Below are 27,452 nucleotides of genomic sequence, written 5' to 3'. Positions count from 1 at the left end.
AATCTGGGCTCAGAATGTGGCACCGTAACGTCAGCGGAAGTGGGACGGGCTATGGCGTCCAAACCTTCGGTATACCCGGAAAATTCAATCCATAATCCAGTCTAATAACGGCTGTGCTGGCAGTGAAGCAACTTGCCAGCTTATTGACGGAATAAGATTACATCGTTTTTTACCGGAGAAGAACGAAAGATCGATCTGCCGGACAGATTTAATAATAAAGTAGGCCTATAAATATGTCGCAGCTCGAATAAATAAAATATTATGGCGTTTGAGTGGACGAAGAAATCATGAGACAGCAAAGTTCGGTTTTTAGCCAATTTTACTACACGATCCACGAAAAGACAGCGAGCAAGAATACAGATGGGGGAGCCTTTACAGAGACAAAGTATCGTAAAATAGCTTAAAATATTATGGATTGTACTTGCTGAAAATAAGATATTTTATGTAAAATATTAAGATGGACTAAAACAAAGTTATATAAATGATGCAGCGTTTTTTTATTCTGTGAAAAGCGATAATATTTCTGTTCCGTTCTTTTTTGAAACGGGTGGACACGCAGGCTGGTTTTCAAAAGGCACCAAGCGAGAACCGAACCAGCACAGGCAGCAACACCAGCTCGTTGCTGGTGGAAACGAGGTAATTGTATCTGCTGAAAGTGACCCCGCCCAAATCAGTAAGAGATAAGAATTCTGGGCTGGAAACGAGCAAAGTAATAGCAGTAGATCATTTTCTATAGAATAGAGTTGGGTATTGGCACAGATGCCCCAATTCGATTCCAATTCCCAAGTAAACTATTTGATTCAATTCAAAATGTTTTAATTTGATGAGCATATGGGTATAGCTCCTTAAAAACAAACCAACCTGTCTCATTCAGAGCACAAACAATGAATATAACAATGAAACAATGAAAATAAAAATGGGCAAGTCTAAAACTCACATCCCATGTTTCAGAATGACTTTAAGTTAAAGATATGTGCTACCACATAAATTAGAATCTTTTTTCTTGAAGCACATGTGAATATTGTTTAGGGCTGGTAATCAGCCCTGACGTCACAATTTGATTCACAAGTGCCCAATTGGATTCCAGTTTTGGACTCAGTATATGTTTAAGACACATTCACTAATGTGCGATCAAACCAGATCTGTTGGAAAAACAATAGGCACAGCCCTGTAGCATTAACATTGCAAAGCAATGTAATCGTTACAATTACATGACAAATAAGATAACGAAAAACTGTTATCATAAGATGAAATTTATTGTTATACTTCCCTATAAATACACTAAAAATTTTCGTTCACACTTTTCCCTCTGCAGTTGTTGTACCAGCCAGAAATAAATAAATCATACCTGCAGACTTTGAGTTGCTTTTAGTCGCTTCAGTGCTACTCACGAAGTTTGAAAAAACAGATAATTAACAATATTCTCATAACTGACAGCAGGTCACATCCAATAATATCGGTAAACTCATTAGATACTTTGTTTTTACTTCATTTTATTTATTTTGCTTTTATATAACGTTATTTCACATTACCCTGAGCAGTGTACTGAAAATGATTAGTGTAAGAATAAAGCCCTACTTGACTTGACTTTCTTGCATTCGCCTGCTCGAAGTACTCCATTAACATTTACTGACAATGCACCAAGATGGCGGCATGAGGCGATTGCGCATTGTTATTGCAACCCTCCTATAGGTGAGAGAGAAATATTCACCACCTATACAGTAAGAGGACTGATAGGTAAAATTCAGCAAAAAAAATTTAAAAATTACGAAGAAAACGCATAAATTGACTAGATTGATCTTGAATTCAATATTAAATTCCTGAAAACCAGGATTGCAATTAATCACAAAATCAATATTTTTTTCCCACCCCTAATATACAGGCAATCCCAGGTTAAGGACACTTGACTTACGGACAACTTGTACCTACACACAAACTTCTGTAAAGCCTGTTATATTAAAAATTCATGTTAAATACAATGGTTTGCAATAACAAATGCACAATGTGATATTCATGAAAACACTGCAAGGCAGTTTGTGGCTTGAGGAACAGTATAGGGCTGTATGTAGTTACTCTTATTATTACTGTATTATTATCATTATTATTATTTACTGTATTATTATTTTTTCTGAATTAGCTACCAATTCAACATAAAAAAAACAGGCTTGGGGAATGGCTCTTGTTCGGAACCTTGGGCTTCCTCGGATCAGCTCCAGGACGGATCGATGGATGACCTAGCAATTATTTTGAAGCACAGCTGCATAAATAAAGCATGTAAACAAAAGTACGCCAAAACTAAAAAGGCACCTAGCCTTCGCAGAACTGTAAATGTATCCTTGTTGATTTTGGCTCATAGCGATATACTGAAATGTAGCAACAGGTTTGATTACCTGTCAGTGATTGAAGATGCCCGTAAGGTCTTCCTCCTCCAGCAATGGCGCCACCTCCCTGTAAGGCTGTGTTATTACACCTCCTTTTGAATGCACTGGGGTCATCCCCCTCATGAGGTGGTCTCACTGGTACCTTTCCCTGGATTTCCCAGGCAGGCCCACAAATTCCGGGCTGTAATCCGGTCTGATGGCAGATGACTTACTGACACACAGATAAAATAAGCAGGCCTGACCTGCTGCCAGCCCAGGAATTATGATGCCGGGGCTCTTAGCCCCAGATGGCCGGCTGGCTTTCGCTTTGATGCACTCATATCTGGGTCCCTCAACACAATGCTGACCGGGGGATGTTGAAGGGCCTCAATGCTAAACCTGCCTTCTGTTGTTTTTCAATTGGGACAGAACACCTACACCAACGCCGACAAGCTCTTGGAGGCCGCTGAGCAGCTAGCGCAGACCGGGGAATGCGACCCAGAGGAGATCTACAAGGCGGCCCGTCACCTGGAGGTCCGGATCCAGGACTTCGTGCGGAGGGTGGAACAGAGAAAGCTCCTTCTAGACATGTCGGTCTCCTTCCACACCCACACCAAAGAGGTAAGATGTCCTCCCATTTCTCCTTCTTGTATAACATTCATTCATGGTTTGGGAGATGGATAGAAGGCTTGGCGTGGTCACTGAATTCATCTGTTAATCTGTAGATATTGAATTCTGTGAAGCATGAGGGGAACTAGAAACAGAATGAAAGTAGCATCTATTCCATTGGGATGCTGCTGCCATTTCTGCGGTGTGCTGTGATGCTGTCCGCCTTTTGGCACAGGTCCACTGCAGAGTCAAACATGCAGAGTGGAGATTCCCATGGGGACAGGTTGTGCTGTGCTGAAGTAGCACTCCTTGAAATGTGAGCAAGAATGATCCATATTTGTTTGTTTATAATCGGATAATGATAATCTGCAGGACTCGGGGAGACTGGGTTTTTCTGCTTTGTCTCCAAAAAGAAGGTTTTGTCTTTTGTTTTGCCCTGTGCCATGCCTCTCCCTCTCCCCCTAATCAGCTGGGTCTTCCAGCATCGAACGAGGGGGCAGGTTTAAAGGGACGCCTGGAATGCAGCCAGTTTGCTTTCGGACGCTGGCCTGCGATCATGCCACTGCATTCCACTGACCCGTTTCCAGTGTCTCTGAGCCCGCTGTTCCTAATTTAAAAAGGTGGAATTTTAAAAGGATGTATTTCCTTCAAACTGGTGGGATGATTAATTTCTGAAGCCCTTGATCCTTCCGTACTTTAATTTCCAACGTGAGCTGTTCCTCAGACAGCCATGGTGGTCTACGAACTATGCTAGGAATGTGGTTATGGCGGTGGGCCCCAGGATAGAAAGCTATTTTTTGATTGGTGGGGTGGTGTGGGGGGGGGGTCTTTCTAAGCCCTCAGCAGGTTTAATATCAGGAACAAGATCTCAGATCATTTTGGGATTACAGATTTGCTACACTGCATCTTACAAGCTGTTAATATGGATTTGCTCTTTATTCTTGGGGCATTCTCAAAGAATTGCTGTTTTACGTCGGCTCATTCTTTTGCTCTTTGTTGACATCTTTATGTTTTAAGTAACCCACTGTTCTGACTTTATGCAAAGGCAATGATCCATTTTATTGTGTAGACTCCCTGTACTATGGTCCCACGTCTGTCTGTATATTGGAAAGGCTTTTGTTGTGCTATGTTAAATTGATCATACATGGTGTATTAGGTCCTTGGCAGCTAAAATAGGTTTTAACATAATTTTTGCTTTGAGCGAATAAGAGGGATCAAACATGGGATTTGGTTGAGTTAGCGGCCATAAAGCTGACAGTTTGTTTCCCTCCCCCCACTTTCTGCACCCTGCACGTAAAAGCTTGGAAAATACCACTTTCTGGATACAGTAGGAATGGAACCATGCCAGGCTTTGGGATACCGGCGCCCTCGAGGAGACCAGGAGAGTAAAGTTTTTGGGATACAGGGGCCCAAAAACGTTGCTGGTAGCTTTACTGTGTGGCTTTGGCAGGCCTTCCCCAGAGCGACTTTGAGAGCTTGGCTCCTGCAGGATGCACCAGCAAACAGTGCCAGGAATCACCTCAGATCAGCCCTCAGGAGGGAGGGCCGAGGGCCAGCTGGGAGGCAGAGGCCGCAGGGTCGCCTTGTCAGCTTGAGGGAATTTCACCACTTGGGAAAATCTCATGGTCACCATGGAGACACAGTGGTGTATTAATGTTCTGTAAATCTAAAACAGCAGAAACTACAGTTTCTACATTTATATTCCCAGAGAATGTATTTATGATTTTTAGTCCTGATCTTTTTTTGTGATCCAGAAATAAATTGCAATAAATGGAGCTGAAAATGTATCAGTCATTTCCTTTTGAATTCAGATCCTGTGTTTTTCTGATAATAAGCAGCTCCTCATACACAGTGTGTGTGCATGTCAGGCTGCAATGAGCCTAGGAGTTATCCAGATTGCTGAGTGAACAGAAAGCTAAATAATTCGCATTTCTGGAAGGCTGTGGAAACGCTGGCTGTCACCTGTGCAGTGTTGTGAGCACGGCCTTCATAGCCAAGTACACAGAAATGAACAGGGGGGCCTGCTAATGATGTTCACAATGGTCGAGGGTGTCACTAGCCCAGGAGTGCCCCTAGTGGTGGTCAAGTTACAATTCTCAGCAAATCAGTATATTAATCCATAGGGCAAAAAGAAAAAAACCATGAGATCTCAAGACTGAACCTCTGTAAAATGGCTATCAAAACATTGAATCAGTCTCTGTCTCAGGAAAAAAGTGGGATGGTATATTTTTGGTTTTTCTGCAGCTGTTATAATCGCAGGTAACAGTGATTAGCTTGGTCAGCAGGTCCCCATAGGTGTGCTTTGAAGTAAAGATCCTGTCTAACTGTCCCCGATAACATTTACATATATTTTTTTAAAAATGCGTTTAAGATGCTGGAGAATTTGGGTGTTTGGTGTCACCCGTATTGCCTTTGGAGGTCAGGATGCACTCTATGCAGGGTTTGTTGTTTATTTAAAGTTCATGGATATTGCTCCTGGGTATAGTTTTGTTTCTTTTTCTTTATTTTTGCAATTTTATAACAGAACAATTGGCGTTGGTTAATACGCAGTGAGAGAACTTTCTTGTAGCTGTTTCTGCTGTGTGTACTTCTCCTGAGTGATCGCATCACAGCTCATTTCCCACCGGCGAGATTACATTCATTCCCATCTGCACTAACGAGTTCTACTAGTCTCCGACCCGCAGCCATGAATATTTATGAGTAATCAGGCCTCACTTCTGAATGACGGATGGTTCTGAAAATTCAAAGCATATCCATAATGTTCCAGGGCAAAGATGCATTGATTTTCCTGCTGATGAATATTCATAAGAGCAGGACTCTGGATGTTCACCACTGGAGATGGAGAACTTTTAGTGGAAACTTTCAGTTTAGTGATATGGAATAGGCCTATTGCTACCATGTGGGATATTCTCTCAATAAGGATCGCTGTGGTGAACAAGATCTACATTTCTCTTGAGAAATGTTGATCCCTGAGTGTGTCTTGTGGACTTTGTGTCACTATGGTCTGTCACTCTCTCATACCACAACCTGAGATTCATCCTGAGATGCACCTTCTCGTCCTACAGCTATTGGTCTATGGCAGGGTTATTCAAATCACGGTCCTCGAGGTCCGAGCACTGCTGGTTTTCCAGCCTTCCTTTACCTGTCAGTCAGGTGTGAAGCCTCTGACCAATCAGAATCAGTAAGTTAGTTATTAAACTAACTACCTGGGAGAACTGAAAACAAGGCCTGGATTTGGAATCGAGGTCCAGATTTGAAGAATCCTGCTCTATGGTTATTGATGGTGTATTGGCTGGGAAATTGTTACATGTTCTGCCTGTTGGAAGGCTTTGCTTTCAGATGAAATTTAGAGCTGAGAGAGGAAAAACTATTTTAATTTTTACCTGTAAGGGTGCCACAATTTAATTTGAATATAAATATTTTCCATAGTAATAAACATGCTTGTAGTAGACTAATGAGAAGGTGTGATCAGGTCACAGAATTTGAAAGCATTAAGGGAGACATGATGTATTACTGGAGGTTTTATTAATCTCTATTATGTTGAAGGTTGGTACTTAGATCTTTTATTAAAATGATGTCACCATCCTCAGAATGAAAGCTGATATGGAGCAAGTTTGATCCCAGGCAAAATCTTGTGTTTTACACAAGGGTTACAGTATGCTAAAAAATTTTTGTAATCCTGCAAAACCTATTTTGGCTTAAGATGTACAGTAGGAATCCGGCAGAATAAAGGACTGGAGAAAGATTAGAGAGAGTTGTTTGTAATCCTGAGCGTGCTCAGATCAGACATGTAGAACAGTTGCTATGGGAACAGCAGAAATCGCAGAAGCCACTGTTGCACAAATGTTAACCCTTTTGCTTTGGAGACTCATTTTGTTTTAAACATGAAATTCACTCAAGAATTTGCCTGATTGAGAAAATTGTTTTTCATATTTGTTGCATAATCAGCATAAGAAAGTGAACTTTAATTTGGCTGATTTATTGCGCAAATTAAATTTTACAGGCAACTTTAGAGTCTAGGGTGCTGCTGTTGCCCACATCATTAAGATAATATTACATTATTTGCTCCTGAAATGCCATGTTGAATATTACTATTCGCACTCAAACAATTACTTTCAGATTCAGCAATCTTAATAAGGCAGCTTAATAAAGCCAGATGGCTGGAATAATCTCATGAACTGTCAACTTTAGGACCGCAAAGGTCCACTTCAGATACTATAATGGAGGTTTTCATCATTGCTGCTTCTCACCAATCACTGTGTGGTTTAAGGCTTTAATTTAACACTGAAATTTACAATCATTATTGTTTGTTTGTGGTCACTGGTATTTGCTCTCAGTTTCTCCTGTTTTAGAAGCGACAGCTTTTGTGATATGAAAGCCCACTGCTAATTTGCATTAGCATTAAGGATTAGAGGCCCAGTATGCTGCAGATGATGAAAGGGCAACTATTTCTGTTGCCTCAGACGTCACGGAGAGGAGTCCTGTCTGAAAAGCTGTTATATATTACACTTGTCGACCGTGCTGCTCTTAGAAAATGGAGGTTTTCTGTAAATGTTTTGAGCAGCTTAATTAGAATTCACTTGATTAGATTAAGAAGCTTTTGTTAAAGCTTTGGGCAATCCATCAGTGATCAGTGGCCCTCCCTTGCCAAGTTTGAGATCAATAACTCAGAGAATACGCTGCGCAGATAACGGCCGCCAACCCGCTGCCAGGCACCGATTCCAGCTTTGTCTAAAACGGTGGATTATCTTTGATGGGAGTGGAAATTGGCAGTATTTCTGTGGGTTATTGTGTATTAGGGATGGAACGGTCGATCGATAAATCAATGCAATGTTACTTGCATTTTGATTTAATTGTCTTTTGGGTCTTGAGATGCCTGTGAATAATATGTGGTTTGTTTTTCAGCTCAGATTTTAGCAGCTCTCTTTGAAAGGATACTTTAAGCTTGTCTTACAATGACCCACATTTCAGCACCACACAGCTTTGCTCCTTTTGGAGTGTAAATAAGAAAACAACACGTTCACTGTCAAAACTGTGAAGTGCCATTTTACTTGTCAGGCTTGTGTGCTATGTTTGCTATTATTAATCTGCACTTTCGAAGACCGTTCTTACTGGTTTTTGATGATGTAAAAGCGATGACTGTCTTTGCCAAAATTTAAATACATAAACATGTAATTTATACAGAGACCGATGTAATGGATGTGATGTACTATGTAGAGCTGAGATTTATTGCTATTTTAATTGACAGAAAGAGACATTTTCCAGTAGATTTGGCCAACAGGAGATATGTACCAGTAGACTGTGAGGACTAACAGCTTGTCAGCAGCCTACCAGCTCCTCTGTGGGCAGAGAAATTCTAGCCATTACTAGAAAAATCCCACATATTTTTACGGTTAACTTCTCTAACCCTGCTAATGATTCTAGTTCTAACCTTCGCTAAAAAGGAATCGATTACTAACCATGAAAATTGAAGACACCCCCGACCAAGAAAAAGACAATTTTTTTTTTTTTTTAATTCGGCATATCAATTTGCATGCCAAATCATTGTTCTGGGACTGGCTAATTTTATGCTCAAACCTACTTTTGACATTTGTCATTTGAGAGAGGTTCGGTACGTCTTTAGAACAAGGTTAACAGGTATGAAAAAATGTTTACATCTACTTACCAGTGTAAACTAGCTGAAAATTCTGAAGTGCTTTGCTAAAATATGTTGCTACCAGCCCATGTGTCACGCCTGGTACACTCTGACTGGGCTTGCTGACGTGAACATTTTGAATGTCTCCTCAGCTCTGGACATGGATGGAGGACCTGCAGAAGGAGCTCCTGGAGGAGGTGTGCTCAGACTCTGTGGACTCTGTGCAGGATCTCATCAAGCAGTTTCAGCAGCATCAGACAGCCACGCTGGAGGCCACGCTTAACGTCATCAAGGAGGGAGAGGACCTCATCCAGCAGCTGAGGTATCCGCCATGGAGGCCGTCCACCAGGGGGCGGTGTAGGTATCCGCCATGGAGGCCGTCCACCAGGGGGCGGTGTAGGTATCCGCCATGAAGGCCGTCCAGCAGGGGGCGGTGTAGGTATCCGCCATGGAGGTCGTCCACTAGGGGGCGGTGTAGGTATCTGCCATGGAGGTCGTCCACTAGGGGGCAGTGTAGGTATCCGCCATGGAGGCCGTCCACTAGGGGGCGGTGTAGGTATCCGCCATGGAGGCCGTCCCCTAGGGGGCGGTGTAGGTATCCGACATGGAGGCCGTCCACTAGGGGGCGGTGTAGGTATTCGCCATGGAGGCCGTCCACTAGGGGGCGGTGTAGGTATCCGACATGGAGGCCGTCCACTAGGGGGTGGTGTAGGTATCCGCCATGGAGGCCGTCCACCAGGGGGTGGTGTAGGTATCCGCCATGGAGGCCGTCCACCAGGGGGCGGTGTAGGTATCCGCCATGGAGGCCGTCCACTAGGGGGCGGTGTAGGTATCCGCCATGGAGGCCGTCCCCTAGGGGGCGGTGTAGGTATCCGGCATGGAGGCCGTCCACTAGGGGGCGGTGTAGGTATCCGGCATGGAGGCCGTCCACTAGGGGGCGGTGTAGGTATCCGGCATGGAGGCCGTCCACTAGGGGGCGGTGTAGGTATCCGACATGGAGGCCGTCCACTAGGGGGCGGTGTAGGTATCCGCCATGGAGGCCGTCCACTAGGGGGCGGTGTAGGTATCCGGCATGGAGGCCGTCCACTAGGGGGCGGTGTAGGTATCCGCCATGGAGGCCGTCCACTAGGGGGCGGTGTAGGTATCCGCCATGGAGGCCGTCCACTAGGGGGCGGTGTAGGTATCCGCCAGCTGACAGTGACCACCCATGGCAGTTATCTGACCAGTGTGTCGGATCATAGCTAATTTTTCCAGCAATTTGGTTATTATTTCAGACCAGTAGTGAGAAAAGTGTACAAGATGATTTAGAGTATAGTTCAGGGTCTTTTATTTTTTTCTTCTTCTCTGGAATCACTCTGAGATAAATTTAAGCACCTAGATGCAGTTTCTGGCTCCATGGGAGTCTTGGATTATTATGTAGCATATATTTTTTAAATGGGCTACTTGCATTGTACTGTTTATATCACTTTGATGGAAAACTCTATAAAATGTCAGCTTTCTGGGCTGTGGACATAAGGGAAGGTGTATACCTTTGTTATTTGTTGCTACTGGTGAAATCATTTCCAGCAATATTCCGAACACGTATAAGCAGTACATATCAATGCTATTTCCTTTAATCTGTTGAATGCCGCTGTTATTTTATATGTTTTATTAAAGCTAAATGGGGTTATATGTCTCTGTCAGGGCTGGCCTTGCAGTGCTGGCTTCCACACAACAGAAATGCAGTCGATGTAATGAGAGCTATCATGAGATCTTACTGCAGTCATCAGCCAATCAGATGATTAATGTACCCTGGACAAGGCCTGTAAGAAAGAACGCGTTGTCGATACTGAAAGGCACACCCTGTGTGGGGTATTTGAAAGGCTGGCAGGTGATTTCTTGGATTATCTAAGGAAGGGATACTTAATTCTCTCCTTTTGCAAAGTTTCAGTTTCTGGATTCTTTGGAAGCAGAATTATATTGCAGCATCAGCACGGAAATGCACAATTCTTTAAGCGAGTTGATCAAGAGTTCCCTGAATGGGTTACATGCTGTTTTGGCCTGTCTGTTTTTCATTGACTTCAAACTGTAAATATCAACTCTGGGCCTTTGCTGTTATCGAATACCTCAACTGTGACACTAATCCATCACTCTAGTTTTCTTTTGACGCCAATAAATAAATTCACTTCATACTGCTACATGCAGTCAGTGTCCTGCTCCCCGTGCTGCCATCCGATGCCTAAATCTCGACTACTTCCTGTCACCGTCACTCCTGCTCCTGCTGACTTCCTGTCCAAGGCGACCCCCTGGCCTTTAATCGCTCTGTGCGCTTCCTGTGCCCCAGAGACTCCGCGATGTCCAGCAACAAGTTGCCCCACAGCAGCTCCATTGCCCACATCGAGGGCGTGCTGCAGCAGCTGGACGAGGCGCAGGGCCAGATGGAGGAGCTGTTCCACGAACGCAAGATCAAGCTGGACATCTTCCTGCAGCTGCGCATCTTTGAGCAGTACACCATCGAGGTGAGGGGGGGGGGGGGGACCACAGACAGATGGAGTCGCATCTCCACCCCCCCGCCATTCCAAGGCAGAGGGATCTCAGGTGGGAGGGGGGCTGGGGTTACAGCTGGAAGGGGTGGGGAGTATTCATAATGTGAGAGTGTACTCTCCTGTGGTTTGACATTATTAAATCAAATTGGTATTTTGGTCTGCAGGGGACACATCAACTGGCTATATACAGCTGTGCACCCCCTAACGTGAGCTGCTGTTGTTTTGTGGGAAGCTGCAGGAGATGTTAGACTGGAAAAGAGGGGCATGCATGTCCTGCACCAGTTTCCTTCCAAGTATATGATACAACACTATATACTCACTGGTGGCGTAGCTAGAAATTCTCGTCCACCTGACGACACGTCACCTTGGCGCCCCGCTGTACAATAAAATTCTGAATTTTACATATTCGGCGGCCTCTGTCAAGTGCTGGGCTCCTTGGGTCTCCCGGGGTATCGATGCCTAACTCTGGTCCTGATGTTCAGTTTCCCAACACAATGAGGTGGGGTTAGAGAACTGATATCAATGCAGCTCTTCCTTATAGAGGGAACTTAAAAGGTAAACATAAAGTAATTAAGCTGTAAGCATCTGAATCTTTTCATCTGCAGTGAAGAGAAACATCTTGTGTTTTTTTATATTAGCATTAAGCAAAGATTCACTTTACCTTTGATACAAATATACAAATGGCAGTTAGGCTTTCTGTAGGTCGTCTGTTTTCAGGGTCTGTCTCTGATTTGCAGGAGGGTGAGGTGAGATAAAATGTGCAACGATCTCTGTTGCGCCAGGCTATTCATTTAGGGACGTCTACTGCGGCACACTTGGCCCGATGATGCCTTGGCTGCGTCTCACCAGGACGGAGCCGTACACGCAAAGGCTCACTCTCAGCGGCACAGACTCACCAGCGACCTCACACCAATATCACGCTTACAAACGCAGAGAGTCTGGCCATCGTGATATTGATAGTATCATCTTGTCTTTGTAAGCTGGTTGTTGAAGAATATGACACCAGTTATTACTTTTAGGGTTTTTGTCATACCTGAGAGTGAATTATTAAAGGCCAATGGGAATATACATTTTTTCCAGAGCATACTGTAGCTAACTGTTGCAATAATTAAATTACTACATGATTTATGCTGTACAGAAATCGATACCTTATTGCTGTATGATGTATCTGGGTATTAATGTTGGCTGAAACGAGGCCCTGAAGCTCTCAGTGGGTGTCATTCCTTCATCCTGTCAATCACTGCCCATGTAATCCGCATGAGAAACAATTATGTGATCGATAGAAGTAGGTTAAGCCACTCTGTGATTGGCACTGCGTGATAATCCCAGCTACTGATAATCCCCACGTCGATTAATTGAATTTTGGAAGCCTCAGTAGTCCCATCACTATTGGTTATATACAGTACTGTATTTGCAGCAGCTGTCCAATGTACCCATGCATTTGTCCAATGTACCATGAGTCATTTAACTGTTTTTAATGAATTAATTTTGTTAGCTGGTGGTGAAATTTAACAAACACATGGAATGGCTGGGGTGTCCCTGAGGAGGGGTTTGGGACCTGAAGCTTTGTTCAGATATCAGTAACTTTTTAGAGAACAGAAGAAATTCTCGTTCGTTTTTATTGTAGTACTTTTCCTTTTCCACATGTTCTAATGTTAAATTGTATTTTTTTTCCTGAGCAAATATACATGTACTACCTGGATAAATAGCCTTAGACATGCCTAAGACTTTTTCCACAGTAATTTATAACTGCATGCTGGAATATTTCTAATGGGTTGGTTAAGTATCTGGGTTGTGTGAGCAGGGCAGCCCCTGTCTTTTCAACCCACAACCTTTGTAGATCTTAAGTGTGGTTCCTTAGCTGTCGGCCATCCGCCCAGAATGGGCTTGGAACCTAACGTGAAGGCGACCGACTGCTGCTGCGATGGGGACTGACCGCCGGCCGCTCTTCCCCCGCAGGTGACGGCGGAGCTGGATGCCTGGAACGAGGACCTCCTGCGGCAGGCGGGCGACTTTAACGCGGAGGAGCTGGCCCCGGCCGAGCAGAGGCTCCAGAGGCACACGGAGCGCAAGATGGCCATGAACAACATGACCTTCGAGGTCATCCAGCAAGGCCAGGACCTGCACCAGTACATCATGGAGGTCCAGGCGTCAGGTGAGTGGCTCTGCGCCGGGGGGATTAGGGGGCCAATGCATACCGGCACTTCCTTTTACAAGTAGCTTGGTGCTGTGTTGTTTTTGTTACGATTTTGTACATTCTACGTAATGAAAAGGCGAATAAGAAGTTAAGCAAGAATTAACAAGATACATTTGACGCTTTTTCCCAAAGCGACTTAAAGTATAAGGAATGGTTGTAATTTATGTATGCACCCTGGGATTTGAACCCACAACCTTTGCATTATTAGCACAATGTTCTACTCGATGAGATTTAGTCTGACGTAGTTGAAACCATAGCAAGGTAGCTGACTTACTCTGCCAAAGCCTGCTTAGTAAGGATTGGGGAACGTGGCAGGAAATCACCATTTCTCCTTTTCTAAGAGTTGCTCCTACACGCTGCCTGCCTTATTATGGCTCACTCTCCCCCCCTACCCGACGACGGCCTTGGCCTGCTCTCGGGTCGCGGTGAGTGAGTTGTGTCAAGTAATCAGTGGGTGCGGTGACTTTAGTACAGCCCAGGCAGACGCTTGATTGGCTAATTAAACAGCTGTGCGTCTTTTTTGTGAAGTCATTTAATGGAAAGCACAGATATCTGTTTCGATGGCTTATAATAGCGCCATTTATAACCAAAAATAGTCTGGTAAGATAATTTGTACCTGCCAACATTGTGACGTTGCCTTGACGATATGCCTATATAGCAACATATAACAGCTCTAAGGAACAAAACCCTTTGAAGTGGCTTTAAAAAAAATCTTCTGACTGCTCATAGTATATGGTGTACTTCCATCTAGTGGGGAAATGGTATAAAATCTTGTTTGTATATAATGCAGCTTTTTTTTGTAAAGGTGGAATGTGTGTGTCCTATGAATTTGAGAGGAACATGGATGTAAGAATTATACAAGAATATATGTAGGAAATATTATTTTTTGTTGGATTGTGGGAAAAGTCATGGTGTCACTGGTATTTTAAGTGGTTTCGTTTGTTGCATGACCAGTAACACCCCAGTCACTGTGTCCTGCAGGTATCGAGCTGACCAGTGAGAAGGAGGTGGACCTGGCCACACAGGTCCAGGAGTTGCTCGAATTCCTCCACGAGAAGCAACACGAGCTGGACCTGAGTGCCGACCAGACGCAGAAAAGGCTAGAACAATGTCTTCAACTGCGCCACCTGCAGGCTGAGGTTAAGCAGGTCAGGTTTGACCCTCTCCTATGGAACTTCTTATTTGCTTCCATATTTGCTTGTTAGCATCAGTCACAGAGGAGGTGTCCAATAGCAGCAAATCTGCTAACCAAAGTCTAGAAATACCTGCTGTTAATTGATTACTGGTCAGTTCTCCACACCTAGTCAGTTAAGGTATGAGAACACCACCTTTCCTCTTGACCTCAAGCACCCTCTAAGCCCAGAACTTGGATCCTTCTTTTCCAGCCTTTTCACTCCTATATAAAACTACCGGTGGACCCAAGAGAACTTATTTGCAAAAATAAGGAACAATTTTCATGTGTACATTTGGTTTCACTGCAGTAAGAATTATTTTTCTGAGTATTTTTGCTCCTGCTATGCTAGAGTTACATGGAGGAATATTTTAATGAATGCACAAAAGTATTATACCATGTGGGAAGTCATCAAGTAAAAGGTAAAAGTTATCTGCAAGAATGTTCTTGGAAAACACAGAATCGGTTTTCCACTTGAAGTAGTTTAACTGACTGTGCCGTTTTTAGTAACATCCTAAGAAAGTTTTATATTCCCACTCCTTTACTGAAATATGTCGTACCTTCTCGGCTGTAGAAAACTGTAACTAATATACATTTGAATAATTGATGGTCCCGATACAATCATTCGTCGATTGAATATTTCTCAAAAGGACTGTTGAACATCCATTCATAATTGAATGAGCTTTCATCAGTGAGATGGAGGTGGAGGTGTGTCTCTCGCCTCATTAATGTCATCGCTCTGGCAGCATTTGTTTCAGCATGGACGGGTGTTCATTTTCATGACAAGCCACGTTTACGTCATGAGCAGCTACTCTAAGTTGTCGGGAGCTCAGGGGTGCTGTCCTCCAAGCGGAAGATGGGGTGTAGTGTTGCAGAGTAATTTCATTTTGTCCAGAACAGAGCGTATGTGTCTCAGGAGACCACCAGTGGAGAACCCGCACTTTGCCTCTGGACTAATGGAAGGAAATCGGTCCGTTTGTGCATGAGGTCCATTCATCTGGGGTCTGGAGGAGGTTTATAGAGATCCTCTTGCACAACATAGGAGGAGGTTCCCTGCTGAGATGCTGGCCTGGGTGGGACTTCTTCTCTCTGTGCCGGCCTTTAGTGACATTCCCAAAGGGGGAGGGGGCTTGCACTGCATTCCCACATAAATTTGTTGCCCCCAAAAAAGACAAAGAGGAGAATCCATGAGGAAAACTCTGAGATGCAGGAGGGGTAATCAAGCATGAAATTCCCCCATGTTCTTTGTGAAGAATTTGCTGCATAACACAAATACTTTCTATAGCTGCAAATGTGTATAAAGTGTTGTACTGACTCAGGGTGAGATGAGAAAAACCATTTCAGCCAGCTTCCAACATAAGGCCATGAAGGGATCACCAATGCAGGCAAACTATATGCTCCTGAGACCCAAGGAAAAAAGTGTCCTTCAATTTTAGGTTATTTGTCTTTGGAGGAAATAAGACATCTTACAATTTAGATTTTTTCAAATTTATTTTTATTTTTAATTTCACAGCATGTCCTCTTTAGTGTACAACAGGAATAAATACGTTTCCTAACAACAGTGAAAAGATAGATGCAAAAATAAAATGTCCACCACAATGGACATAAATGAATGGGTGGGGTCTCAGGAGGATCTATCCACTAAAGCAGCAAACTTACTTTTTATCCAGCAGTGGAAGCCTTCTGGATCCTTCTGGATCCTTCTGGATCTCGTATGAGATGATGGCTCCTCTGCCTACATGCCGTCAGATCATTTAATTTTAATTTCCCTCGGATTGTTAAAAGAAATGGTCAGAGTAAGTAGTAATATTTCGGCAGCGGTATTTTTAGAATAATCCGCATTCTCCAGTTTTGCGAATGTCACTGGATGTTGATGTTGTTTACCTTACAGTAATGCTGCACATGCACTTTCCACCAGTTGGTGTCTATCAGCTGTCATTGTTAACAGGGAAGAAGAGATCTGTGAATCCTATAAAACTGCTGCTGCGGGTTGTGGGATGGTACCATGTAAAATCTGCAAGTTTTCAGATTTCTAAAAAGAATATAAAATCATCATCATCATCATCATCCCTATCTACACAGTACTTTATGCATTAGCTATTAACTATTACTGTAATGCACCTACAGAAGTTTGATTTACATGCACTAGGATAACCATTCTGTTCATATGCCTCATTGTTTGATTATAAAAAACATTTGGTTTATTACTGGTTAGTACTGTATTGGAACTAAGTTATAGTGACCAGTTATAGTTAGGGAAGACTGCTGCCTGCTGTCATTGGTACCTGCAGAGAAAGTGACAGTTAAACCTATATTGACTCTTTATGTCATTACTGTTGCATTATGGTTACTGTGCAGCGATTGGTTAATGGGAAAGTGGGCGTGATGTTTTTAGCTGCATGCTCCCCGTGTCGCAGGTCCTGGGGTGGATCCGGAATGGGGAGTCGATGCTCCACGCCAGTCTGGTGAGTGCCAGCTCCTTGTCGGAGGCGGAGCAGCTGCAGCGGGAGCATGAGCAGTTCCAGCTGGCCATCGAGGTAATGCCCCCCCCCCCCCCCTCCCGAAACGTGGGATGGCTGGGCTAATGGCTTCAGCGTGTGGGACGGGGACGAGGGGCGGGGGAAGGCAGCGCCGGGCCTGTTTTTGTTTAGTGGTTTTTATTAACCTCTTGGTTTCAAGCCCCGTGTTACGGAGGTGAGCTCACGGGTGACCATGTGCCGGAGTGTTCTGTGTATCTCCCGTTAAACACGAAAGCCTCCAGCATGTTTGCGTCACATGGCCCTATTGCAGCCAACATTCAGGAGAACCACACAGGCCATGTGCTCTCTCTGGGAATCATCGCTTCTCTGGAATTCATTTGGATACTTACAAACTGCACAAAGGGTTCATTTTTATCAAACTTTACTGATTCGGCATGCAGGATGTAGTAGGAGTTACCTAATGGTCTCCTCTTTCCTTATGGAAGAATAATCTACAGTTTTGGATGCATCTGCAAACCCCTTAGCCTTTGAGTAACAGTACAGTGATCTTAGTTACTAAGCAAAGTCCCCATCCAAGGTGTTTAGACATGGCACTGGTAAATCAGTTTTAAAAAGCAATGAACTGTATCTCTGGTTTACTTATTTTTTATTTTTTTTATCAATCTCTATTAACTAAGATTTGTCAGAATTTGGAATGAGAATTGTGTGTTGTGAGCTTTTCACGTATGATTTGACAACAAAATGGGAAATCATTTCACATCTAGCATTTTTTAATGTAATCAGCTTTTATGTTACCTCTGTTACACAAAAATATCCTTTGTCTACATTTCAGCTAAGTAGACCTATATGTCACATTAAAAAGTGTTTATTATACATTTTCATATTGATTTTTTATCAGTGTAGGGTTGCTATCCTTTAATTAAATTTATAGACAGTTGGAAGCATAACACATAAAATACCAAATGGTGGTTTCATTTTTGTTAGCTTATTTTTATTTCGATCTTGGAGGTTTTGGAAACAATTGTTTTAGCTGGAGCCTCTGTTTTTTCTATTGGCCCCTCTGGTGAGTTTAAATTAACTTAAATGCGGGCATAAATCAGGGCTTGGTTTGGCAGGCCGTCAGCAGAGTTTCCCCCTGTGCAGGCTAAATTCTGCAAGATTGAATCAACTTGTAAAAAAGGCTTTCTGAGCACCATAAATCCTGATTTATTTCTTCCTCTGACCCAACAAGATCCCAAGCAGGGCAATGATTTAACTTCAGAGAAAACCTCTGACTCTTGAAGGTGACATATATGAAAAGGATGACGTGTAAAGTTCACGGTATTTAGAATAATAGGTATACTCTCGTGCGTAATAAAAGCTGTATAAATTTCCCCTGCAGGTTTTTATGATGTCATCAAAAGGAGACCGATTCTGTTCATAAGCCATGTGCAACAGCGTTCTTGTCTTTTTTGCCCACAATAACAAAATTTCATCTACCCATCCATCCATATTTCACTTATCGAGTACAGGATTGTGGTGTTAGTTTGGATCCCATCCCAGAAAGTACACTCTAGATGGGATACCAGTCCATTGCAGGGCACATGCTTAATCATGCTGTCAAATACATATGAAACCACAGTTAGATTTTCCTTTTTTTTCCCCAAAACTAAATAAGTTTTATTTTTTATTATTTAAGAAGTACTGCTGGACTTGATTGCCTTGCCTGTATAGTGACCAAGGAAAGGCTCATTCCCTCCTTCCCCTTGTGACCACATCTCTCACCCCCTCACCCCCAGTCCCTGTTCCACGCTAACTCGCTGCAGAAGACACACCAGAGCGCTCTCCAGGTGCAGCAGAAGGCCGAGGTCATGCTGCAGGCGGGCCACTACGACCCGGACGCCATCCGCGGCTGCGCTGAGAAGGTAGCCCTGCACTGGCAGCAGCTCATGCTCAAGATGGAGGATCGGCTCAAGCTGGTCAATGCCTCTGTGGCCTTCTACAAGACGTCGGAGCAGGTGAGCCTTGCACCGCTGCCCCCTAGGGGAGGACGGAGCCATCAATCAAGTCAAGTCAAAATTAGTTCTGCTATAATGGAGCATCCAGGCTGCTTGCATTAATATTTCAGCTGCATTTCTAAGAACTTTAGTCCTTATGGGTTCTCTACATAATTTTTCTGATAATAAGCCCTGCAAAAATTAGAAAAGCTATACATCCATATGTTCAGTGCTGTGTTTCTTCGTAGGGATATTGCAACAAGATTAGCAGTCATTATGAACTGTTGTTTTCTTTGTTTATCTGTGATGAATATGTGATACAATAATCTGTAGCTAGTAAAACAGCTGCTGCGTGTGTCCAAGTCATGCCACACTGTAGATTCCTGTGGTCTCTTGGCTGAAGAACGCCTTGGTATTGCTATTGCAGTGGGCTGTCAGAGTTGCTGAAGTGACTGTGGGGGTTCTCTCAGGTATGCAGTGTCTTGGAGAGTCTGGAGCAGGAGTACAGGAGGGATGAGGACTGGTGCGGGGGCCACGACAAACTGGGAGCCAACGCAGAGACGGACCACGTCATCCCGCTCATCAGCAAGCACCTAGAGCAGAAGGAAGCCTTCCTTAAAGTACGCCGTCTCCTCCCTGGCCTTCTTTTGACCACAGAACTTGCATAGAAATAGCATCTATAGAGAGTCAGAGACAGTCAGAGTGCTGGACCAGGATAGCACATCCCTGTAATACGTATCAGTCTGATAGCGACTCATAAAAAGGCCACATGAGAAATGTATGTTAAACCTAAATTAGCATGGACTTTTGAAGTGTGGTTCCAAAAAAAAAAGTAAATGAACACTTTCCATTTTCATCAATGAAAAATCTTTGTATTAGTTGCCTTCCTATGGAAGTGGACCATATGTTCTTCAGACTTCCACATTCTTGCCTATAGCAGAAGAACACTTCTTCCATCTTGAACGGACAAACGTTACGCTACATGATGTGACCATATCCTCAAACCAAAGAAATCTGTACTGCATGGTTTCCTCGGGTAGCAGAATTTGCTTCCGTTTCATTTGTAGTATCGATAGAGAGTTGAGCGTGACTTGAATGGAAACTCGCTGAACCTCATGAGGTGGAACAAGGGGGATGTTACTTAGTAACAGCCCCGGTGCCTAAGGGTATATGTCTGAAACCCCCAAGGATCACTCAAGGTCCCTCGAAAGAGTTACATAGCTTTTAATTATAGCTACTCATGTTCTTAACAGTTCAAGGGACCGTCACATAACTGTCTTTTTTTTCTACACTTGTTTGTGTTCGTCTCTCCTTTGTTCTATTTTAAGGGCTTGCCCCCTCCCCTGCGAGCCAGGGACACTTCCCCGATTGTGCCGCTCTGTTGTATTTCCTCCTATCCCAGTAACCTTGGCCCACAGCAGCACAACTTGGCTCAAAATAACAGCAGACGGGCCAAACAAGCCCCCTCCCATGACAGCTTCATGGTCCCTGGCAGACCTCAGCACATCAGCACACAAATGCAGAGATGGCCCTGCAGAGCCGGATCGCTGTGGGATATAAAACACTGCTGATCCACTGACTGTCCATCCATACACCTTTCAACATCTTACCATGAGTTGGCTTGCAAGAGATGCACTGATTGTAGCCGCTCATTAGCAAACTGGCCACTGTCAGATTTGAGGCATGATCAATGTTTTGACTACGGTCAGTCTGACTGGAATGAGTTCTGGAATTAGAACGCTTTTAGTTACATTTGGAGAGGGGGGGGGGTTGACTTTGTCTCAGGTGGTGGCATGCTTGAACTTCTGGGTCATTCCTGGTGTGACTTATTAATATAGTTATTTATGTGATTATGACACAGCCTCAGCTCAGGTTGCAAATGCTGCCCAGAAGAATTCCAGGGGTACTGTTTCCAGTAGCTGAACTCCAGCTGGATTACATAAGTACAGCTTCATAGAATGCTCCTGAATGCACCGTTAACCCTGTGCTGGACAGGCATGCACACTGGCCAGGAGGAACGCAGAAGTCTTCCTGAAGTACATCCATCGGAATAATGTCAGCATGCCTGGAGTGGCCAGCCACGCCCGGGGACCAGAGCAGCAGGTCAAAGGTCAGTGCTGGCTTTCTTCATCGCTTTCTTCATCGCTTCATTGGCTTTCAGAGGGGCAACCATTTATCGTTGCATCTCTTGGATCTTTGCAGCATTTCACTTTTTTTTTATATAAGTAGCAATGAGACGGATATAATTAGCGTGAGAGTGCTATGTGTGGATGCCGCAGTGATGTCTCTGGCTCTCGCAGCCATCCTGAACGAGCTTCTCCAGAGGGAGAACCGAGTCCTGCACTTCTGGACAATGAAGAAGCGCCGGCTCGACCAGTGCCAGCAGTACGTGATGTTCGAGCGGAGCGCCAAACAAGTACGTGCCCTTGGCTCAGACACTAGCCTAGAACACCTACCGCAGAGACACCCATCAGAATTTATTTGTGGAGCCTGCAAATAGGCAGATTTAAGTAAAAAAACAAAATCCCAAATAGGTATCATTTCGAAAGTCTGTAACGACATGCACTGTTGACTTTGAAATTTTACGTTTCCTTAATTTTTAATACTTATCTTTAAATATAAGGTTTTTCTATAATCATGATGTCTCATGGATAGTCTATGGCAGAGTTCTTCAAATCTGGACCTCGATTCCAAATCCAGGCCTTGTTTTCAGTTCAGGTAGTTAGTTTAATAATTTCTGATTCTGATTGGTCAGAAGCTTCACACCTGACTGACAGGTAAAGGAAGGCTGGAAAACCAGCAGTGCTCGGACCTCGAGGACCGTGATTTGAATAACCCTGCCATAGACCAATAGCTGTAGGACGAGAAGGTGCATCTCAGGACTCGTGGCTCACCTAATAAGAACTCCGCCCTCTGTACGTCACATGACGAGGTTGAATTCTCCAGTGGTGCACTGCATTAGGGTGATTAGGTCTTCTGATTTTCATCGCAGGCCTTAGACTGGATTCAGGAAACAGGAGAGTACTACCTCTCCACTCACACCTCTCCCGGGGAGACCTGCGAGAGAACTCAGGAACTTCTGAAAGAGTATGAAGACTTTAGAGTCGCTGCAAAGGTGACGTGCCGTGAGACCACACGGCTCATTCCCGAGTCGTTTCTCAGACGCGTGTGCCTGCCTGCATTGTCAACATGACAGAACCCCTTTCAAGCTGAAGTCGTCCTCTATTTATGTAACCTCAAACCAGATCGATAAAGTTATTGATTTGTAAAGCCATTTTAATTTACTCACATTTATCTATTTAGCAGTTGTTTTTATCAAAAGCGATGTACAATTGAAAAAGCAGAGTCAGCCAGTTTCTGGAGAAATCGGGGTTAAGGGCCTTCCTCAACGCCACAAGGGTACATTACTCTGCTAACCACGGGATTTGAACCGGCAACCTTCTGATCAGACCTAACCTGCAGAGCGATATACCGGCCCACATTTTGCTGTGTCCCTCTCACATTGGAGGCATGGCGCTAATGTTCAACCTAAAATCTCAGCCACGCATGTGTGACTGGCAGTGAGAAAAGCTTACATGCCACCATGCAGCAAACCAAGGAGAAGGTGAAACTTCTGATCCAGCTGGCGGACAATTTTGTGGAGAAGGGTCACGTCCACGTGACGGAGCTGAAGAAGTGGGTCACTACGGTGGACAAATGTTACAGAGACTTCTCCCTGAGGATGGGGAAGTACCGGTCAACACTGGAGACAGCACTGGGAATCTGCTCTGAGGTGAGTCACATTCAGGCTGTAGCCACAAGGTTATAGAAGGAAGGATGGATTCTGAGATTTGTCATAAGTCAACTTAAGTGAAACTTTAGGATGAATTTCAAAGTTTTAATAATCTGAGATTGATGGCTGACTTCAAATTAAGCTAAATTTACCAGTTCACATTGAAGTTTGCAAAAATGTTGCTGGTCATCTTGCCAGGGTGGGTCTTCTAGTGGTTTGCTTCCTCTTCTAATTGCCATGATGGGCTTTTTGTGGTCTGCGTCCTTGGCTAATTTATGAGATGGGCCTGTTTGCGTTGCTGGCTATCCAATGATTATGCCTGAACCAGATCACCAAAAGACCATGATCCTCACACTCACTCAGAGTCAACTCACATCAACTTAACAAGGTAATTTTTTCAAGCCATCCTAGGGTTGCTATCATCTAAATTATGAGGGCAGTACATCCCATTTTCACATGGTGGTTCTTCACACTTCCCTGAAAGAATCATGAACGATGATCGATATTTATAGCCTTACAAGAACAGAAAGAGAGAAAACGCCCCCTGCCTGATTCCTTTGTCCTGTCACCATCCCATTCTGTCTCTCCTTCTTAGTCACAGGAGAGCATCTCACTATGAGTGACAGTAGTGCAAAATTGTGCTTATAATAGATTTGTATAGTTTGTTTACTTTTCCAATTTAATGCAACAAACACCCTTATTTCACAAATTGGCAAGAATGAAAGGTACTTTCTTCATGGTGACACTCTTCATTTGTCCTGAATGAATGCTTGTTAAACCATGAGAAATATATTATGACGAGGCAGATATTAAGTATGTCTGGCCTAAAGGAAGGTGCCTTTGTCACTTTCGCTAAACTGGGTCCCGTTGTCACTCCCCTTGAAAAATCTGTGAGGCACTCTGGCCTATATTACTGGCTGCCGGGACGAGGTTGGACAAGAATAGCAGTCACCTTCCCTGTAGCGAGCGTCTGTCAATACACACGGACATTTGGGGGGAAAAGCTTGACTCCCGATTTCCGTCTTCCTGTCAGAGACAAGCAGCAACCTGATTACAGAGTTTACAGTGTACTAACAAAGTTTCTGCAATGACCGGGGTAACATGATAGATGGTACTTCAAACGAAAAATGTGGCAGAAGGATATGTGTTCAAAATACTAGTTTATTTAGTTAATTTTGCTAAGTGTGGTCACAGATTCCCATGACCCTGATCAGAATGATGGATGGATGGATGGATGATCCTAGCATATTGCTTATAAGATCAGAAACATTTTTTTAAAGATTTGCTATGTTGTTTTTGTTCTTATGTTTTTATTTACTCAATGACTTGATCCAAGGTGACTTACTACTGAATTTATATGGTGTTCTACAAAGGACTACAGACTTAAGCTATGAATTTATATGTATCTCCGGACACAGATAAATGTACGTTTAGAAAAATCCTGAGGAGGTCATTAATTTATGAGTCATGCAGAACACGGCCTTGAGTCTGAGGACATTGGGTGTTCTCTTGCCAGGACAATAAGGACTTGGAGCTGGACATCATCCCCGCCAGCCTGACGGACCCTGAGGTGAAGCTGCGGGACCCAAATCATGAGATCAACGAGGAGAAGAGAAAGTCTGCCAGGAAGAAGGAGTGAGTTGGGGAGGCCCTGTAGACCTGCTGAAGGTCCTAAACGATGAATGAGAAGACAACATCTTGATGTTCCATACTAAGCATGTCCGACAAACACTTTGTCTGTAGCTTATTTTGGCTAAATTCAACTGTACCACTTGATATTACAATAAAATGTATAATCCATTATAATGTTATAATTGGTTTAAGTAGAAGTTTTGCTTATTTAATCCCTATTTTCATTGTATCATTCTGTTTCTATTCATGCAGGTTCATAATGGCTGAACTTCTCCAAACTGAAAAGGCCTATGTCAGGGACTTGCATGAATGCTTGGAGGTAGGCAATATTTACTTGGATCCCTGAAGGGGATCAATAGACAAACAACTGAAGAATTAGTTAATACTTAACAAAGCTTGAACCGTTTCGGAAAGACATACTCACACAAACACACACAAGACTCAGTGCACTCAGTGTGAAGGTCAATTTATCTTTGTCTTTTCTCTTGTAGACCTACTTATGGGAGATGACAAGTGGGGTGGAGGAAATCCCGCCTGGAATCGTGAACAAGGAGCATGTCATATTTGGGAATATTCAGGAGATCTATGATTTCCATAGCAAGTGTGTGTCATTCCCATGACGTTTTCAAATCCTTGTCTTTTTAACTGTAGAAAAAAGTATATAATGTCAATAAGTTATGAAAAATATATATGGCATTATATATATTATAATGTATAGTATTATACATTTAATTTCCTGTAGTTTTATGAATGATATTGTGCTTTATTTGTCTGATTTTCCTCTAGCATCTTTTTGAAAGAGCTGGTGAATTACGAACAGCTACCAGAGGATGTTGGCCACTGTTTTGTCACCTGGGTGAGGTTCTAGAATTTGGGGAACCTTAATGGATTTAAGGCAGAGGCCGTAATTATATGAACTTACATGTAAAGTTGTGATAGTTTGCATGTCTGATGTTGCCTACAGCTTTGTACAGGTATCTGATCTATACTCCTGTTGTATCTAGTGCTCCTGTCAACATCTTCATTTCCATTTTGTTTGGTTCATAACAGTATTGCTCCTAGATACACTCAGTAATCATTGTTCAACCATCTCTTAACTTACACACACACATGCAGACACAGACACACAAATGCAATTTTTATTATTGTTATTGCTATTTTTGGTAGTGGTGGGAGCAGTAGTAGTTCTTAATTATAATTATAATACTTTATCACTCAGCACACTGAAATATATATATGCAGTGCTGTATTGTATACTGGGTATTCAATATCATCATCATCATCATCATCATCATCATTTTCTACAGTTACACCACCTCTCAGCATCCACAACCATCACATATGTATGCTCTCTCTCTCTCTCTCTCTCTCTCTCTCTCTGTCTCTCTCTCTCTCTCTCGCTCTCTGTCCCTCCATCATTCTTTCAATGTTGACTTCACCAGCCCCCCAGTCCCGTCCCTTCCCAAAGATTCTAGTTTGTTTCGCTTCCTCCTCTCCCTTTGCCCTGTACTCCTGAGGGGGTGGGCACTGGGGCACTGGGACACTGGGGGTGGGTCTCTGAGCTGGTGCTGGTCTGGGTGGTGGCCTTCCTGTGGCCACTTTCCCGCCCTTTTCTCTCCCTCTCTGGGTTGGACAAACCCGCATGACCTGCTTCTATTAATGCATCCCACCAATTCAGCATTTTTCTCCCACTCAAACAGACTAAAAGGGGAAAAAAAACAAACAAACTCCATCCTAGAATAGCGGTACCATGATGTGTGGGGTGTGGTCTGCCTGGGGTAGTGGTGTCATGGGTGAGGTGCTGTCCTGGGGGCTGCCGGACCTCTCCCTCTGGCCAGCTCACGGTGTGCATCGGGCCCGGCCTGCCTTGCTTGACCTACCTTCCCCCAATCAATCTTCCATTTCTATTTCCCCTCTTCCTCTATCCTATCTTTCCTTTCCTTTTCAAAGATTTGTCACCTTGTTGTATGCTGTTTGAGCCTCTAATAAAAAAGGAATGTACCACAAAAAAAAGGAAGATGAAGTAAAAACAACTAACCTAGATTCACTGGGGGGATTGGGCTGTGATTGGCCAGGCTGCTGACCAATGATAAGTCATGAATTTCCTGTTGCCTTTTTGTCTGTTCGCAGGCTGATAAATTTCACATGTATGTGACGTACTGTAAAAACAAACCAGATTCCAGCCAACTCATCCTGGAGCATGCTGGGACCTTTTTTGACGTATGTTCACATTTATTTACTTGTTTTTTAATTTCTTGTTTCTGCTTTTATTCTGCAAAAAAGACCTATAAATGGCACAGTATGATGGAAATGTGCAGTAAACGAAAGCCACAGTGCACTGAAATAACAGACAGATGGAGCCAGAGGGCTTATTGTAACCACTGCAGAGGTAATCATTCTCCTCCCTGTCCTACATTATGTCCTGTCTGCTTCTGGGAACGCGGTTCATGCATTACAGACATTGTGCACTTTGTTCTGCTGCAATCTCATTATAACCACAGGCATCAAAGCCTTAATGATGTCATCCACACTCCTCAGGAGATCCAGCAGAGACACGGCCTAACCAACTCCATCTCGTCCTACCTGATCAAGCCCGTACAGAGGATCACCAAGTATCAGCTCTTACTCAAGGTGTGGAAGCTGGACTGGGAGAACTTGGCATTTCTGGAAGAAACCCAGGCAGTCTGCGTTGTTGGGGCGCATAGATGAAAATGATATGGCTTCAGTAACAGACCCTGTGACATTAATTGGATGTAATTTCTAGATTTCAATTTAGCATTTGGTTTAGCATTTATTTTTAAGCACCCCCTAAACAAATAATTTAAATGATAAAACAGTTTGATGTAACATATTATAAAGCAAGCACACAGCCCCCTTCTGTTCTGAATCATGACTTTTCATATCCAAGTCAGCCTATAACCCCCAGTCCATTATGTTAAAACAGCAGGTCAGCAACCAAATTATCAGATTCTGTGTATTCCAAAATCTCAACTTCGTATCAGTTGTCTTTGGCAATATTTTTCTCCTACGACAATAGTTAAATGCATTTGTACGATTATAAAACCAACTTGGTCGAGGAAGCAGATGGTTACCTA

The 27,452-nt window shown here is 43.5% G+C and overlaps 1 protein-coding gene across 6 annotated transcripts in view; it reads left to right on the top strand.

The window, feature by feature from the left end:
• Positions 1-27,452, top strand: part of kalrna (kalirin RhoGEF kinase a) — a 140,288-nt gene that overhangs the window by 66,733 nt on the left and 46,103 nt on the right. For all 6 annotated transcript variants that reach the window (XM_072718159.1, XM_023832749.2, XM_023832575.2 and 3 more), the window contains exons 11-28: positions 2,790-2,981; positions 8,757-8,926; positions 10,928-11,102; positions 13,089-13,284; positions 14,308-14,474; positions 16,915-17,034; positions 18,756-18,974; positions 19,424-19,573; positions 20,949-21,063; positions 21,254-21,369; positions 21,946-22,068; positions 22,543-22,725; positions 24,242-24,360; positions 24,610-24,676; positions 24,849-24,958; positions 25,144-25,213; positions 26,488-26,577; positions 26,896-26,988. In XM_072718159.1, the coding sequence (XP_072574260.1) occupies positions 2,790-2,981; positions 8,757-8,926; positions 10,928-11,102; positions 13,089-13,284; positions 14,308-14,474; positions 16,915-17,034; positions 18,756-18,974; positions 19,424-19,573; positions 20,949-21,063; positions 21,254-21,369; positions 21,946-22,068; positions 22,543-22,725; positions 24,242-24,360; positions 24,610-24,676; positions 24,849-24,958; positions 25,144-25,213; positions 26,488-26,577; positions 26,896-26,988 (2,475 nt within the window). The remainder of the gene's footprint in view (positions 1-2,789; positions 2,982-8,756; positions 8,927-10,927; positions 11,103-13,088; positions 13,285-14,307; positions 14,475-16,914; positions 17,035-18,755; positions 18,975-19,423; positions 19,574-20,948; positions 21,064-21,253; positions 21,370-21,945; positions 22,069-22,542; positions 22,726-24,241; positions 24,361-24,609; positions 24,677-24,848; positions 24,959-25,143; positions 25,214-26,487; positions 26,578-26,895; positions 26,989-27,452) is intronic.

Source organism: Paramormyrops kingsleyae, chromosome 1 (assembly GCF_048594095.1).
Source record: "Paramormyrops kingsleyae isolate MSU_618 chromosome 1, PKINGS_0.4, whole genome shotgun sequence".
Classification (NCBI taxonomy): domain Eukaryota; kingdom Metazoa; phylum Chordata; class Actinopteri; order Osteoglossiformes; family Mormyridae; genus Paramormyrops; species Paramormyrops kingsleyae.
The sequence above is the reverse complement of the archived record's forward strand: the minus strand, read 5'-3'. Positions and strand labels throughout refer to the sequence as shown.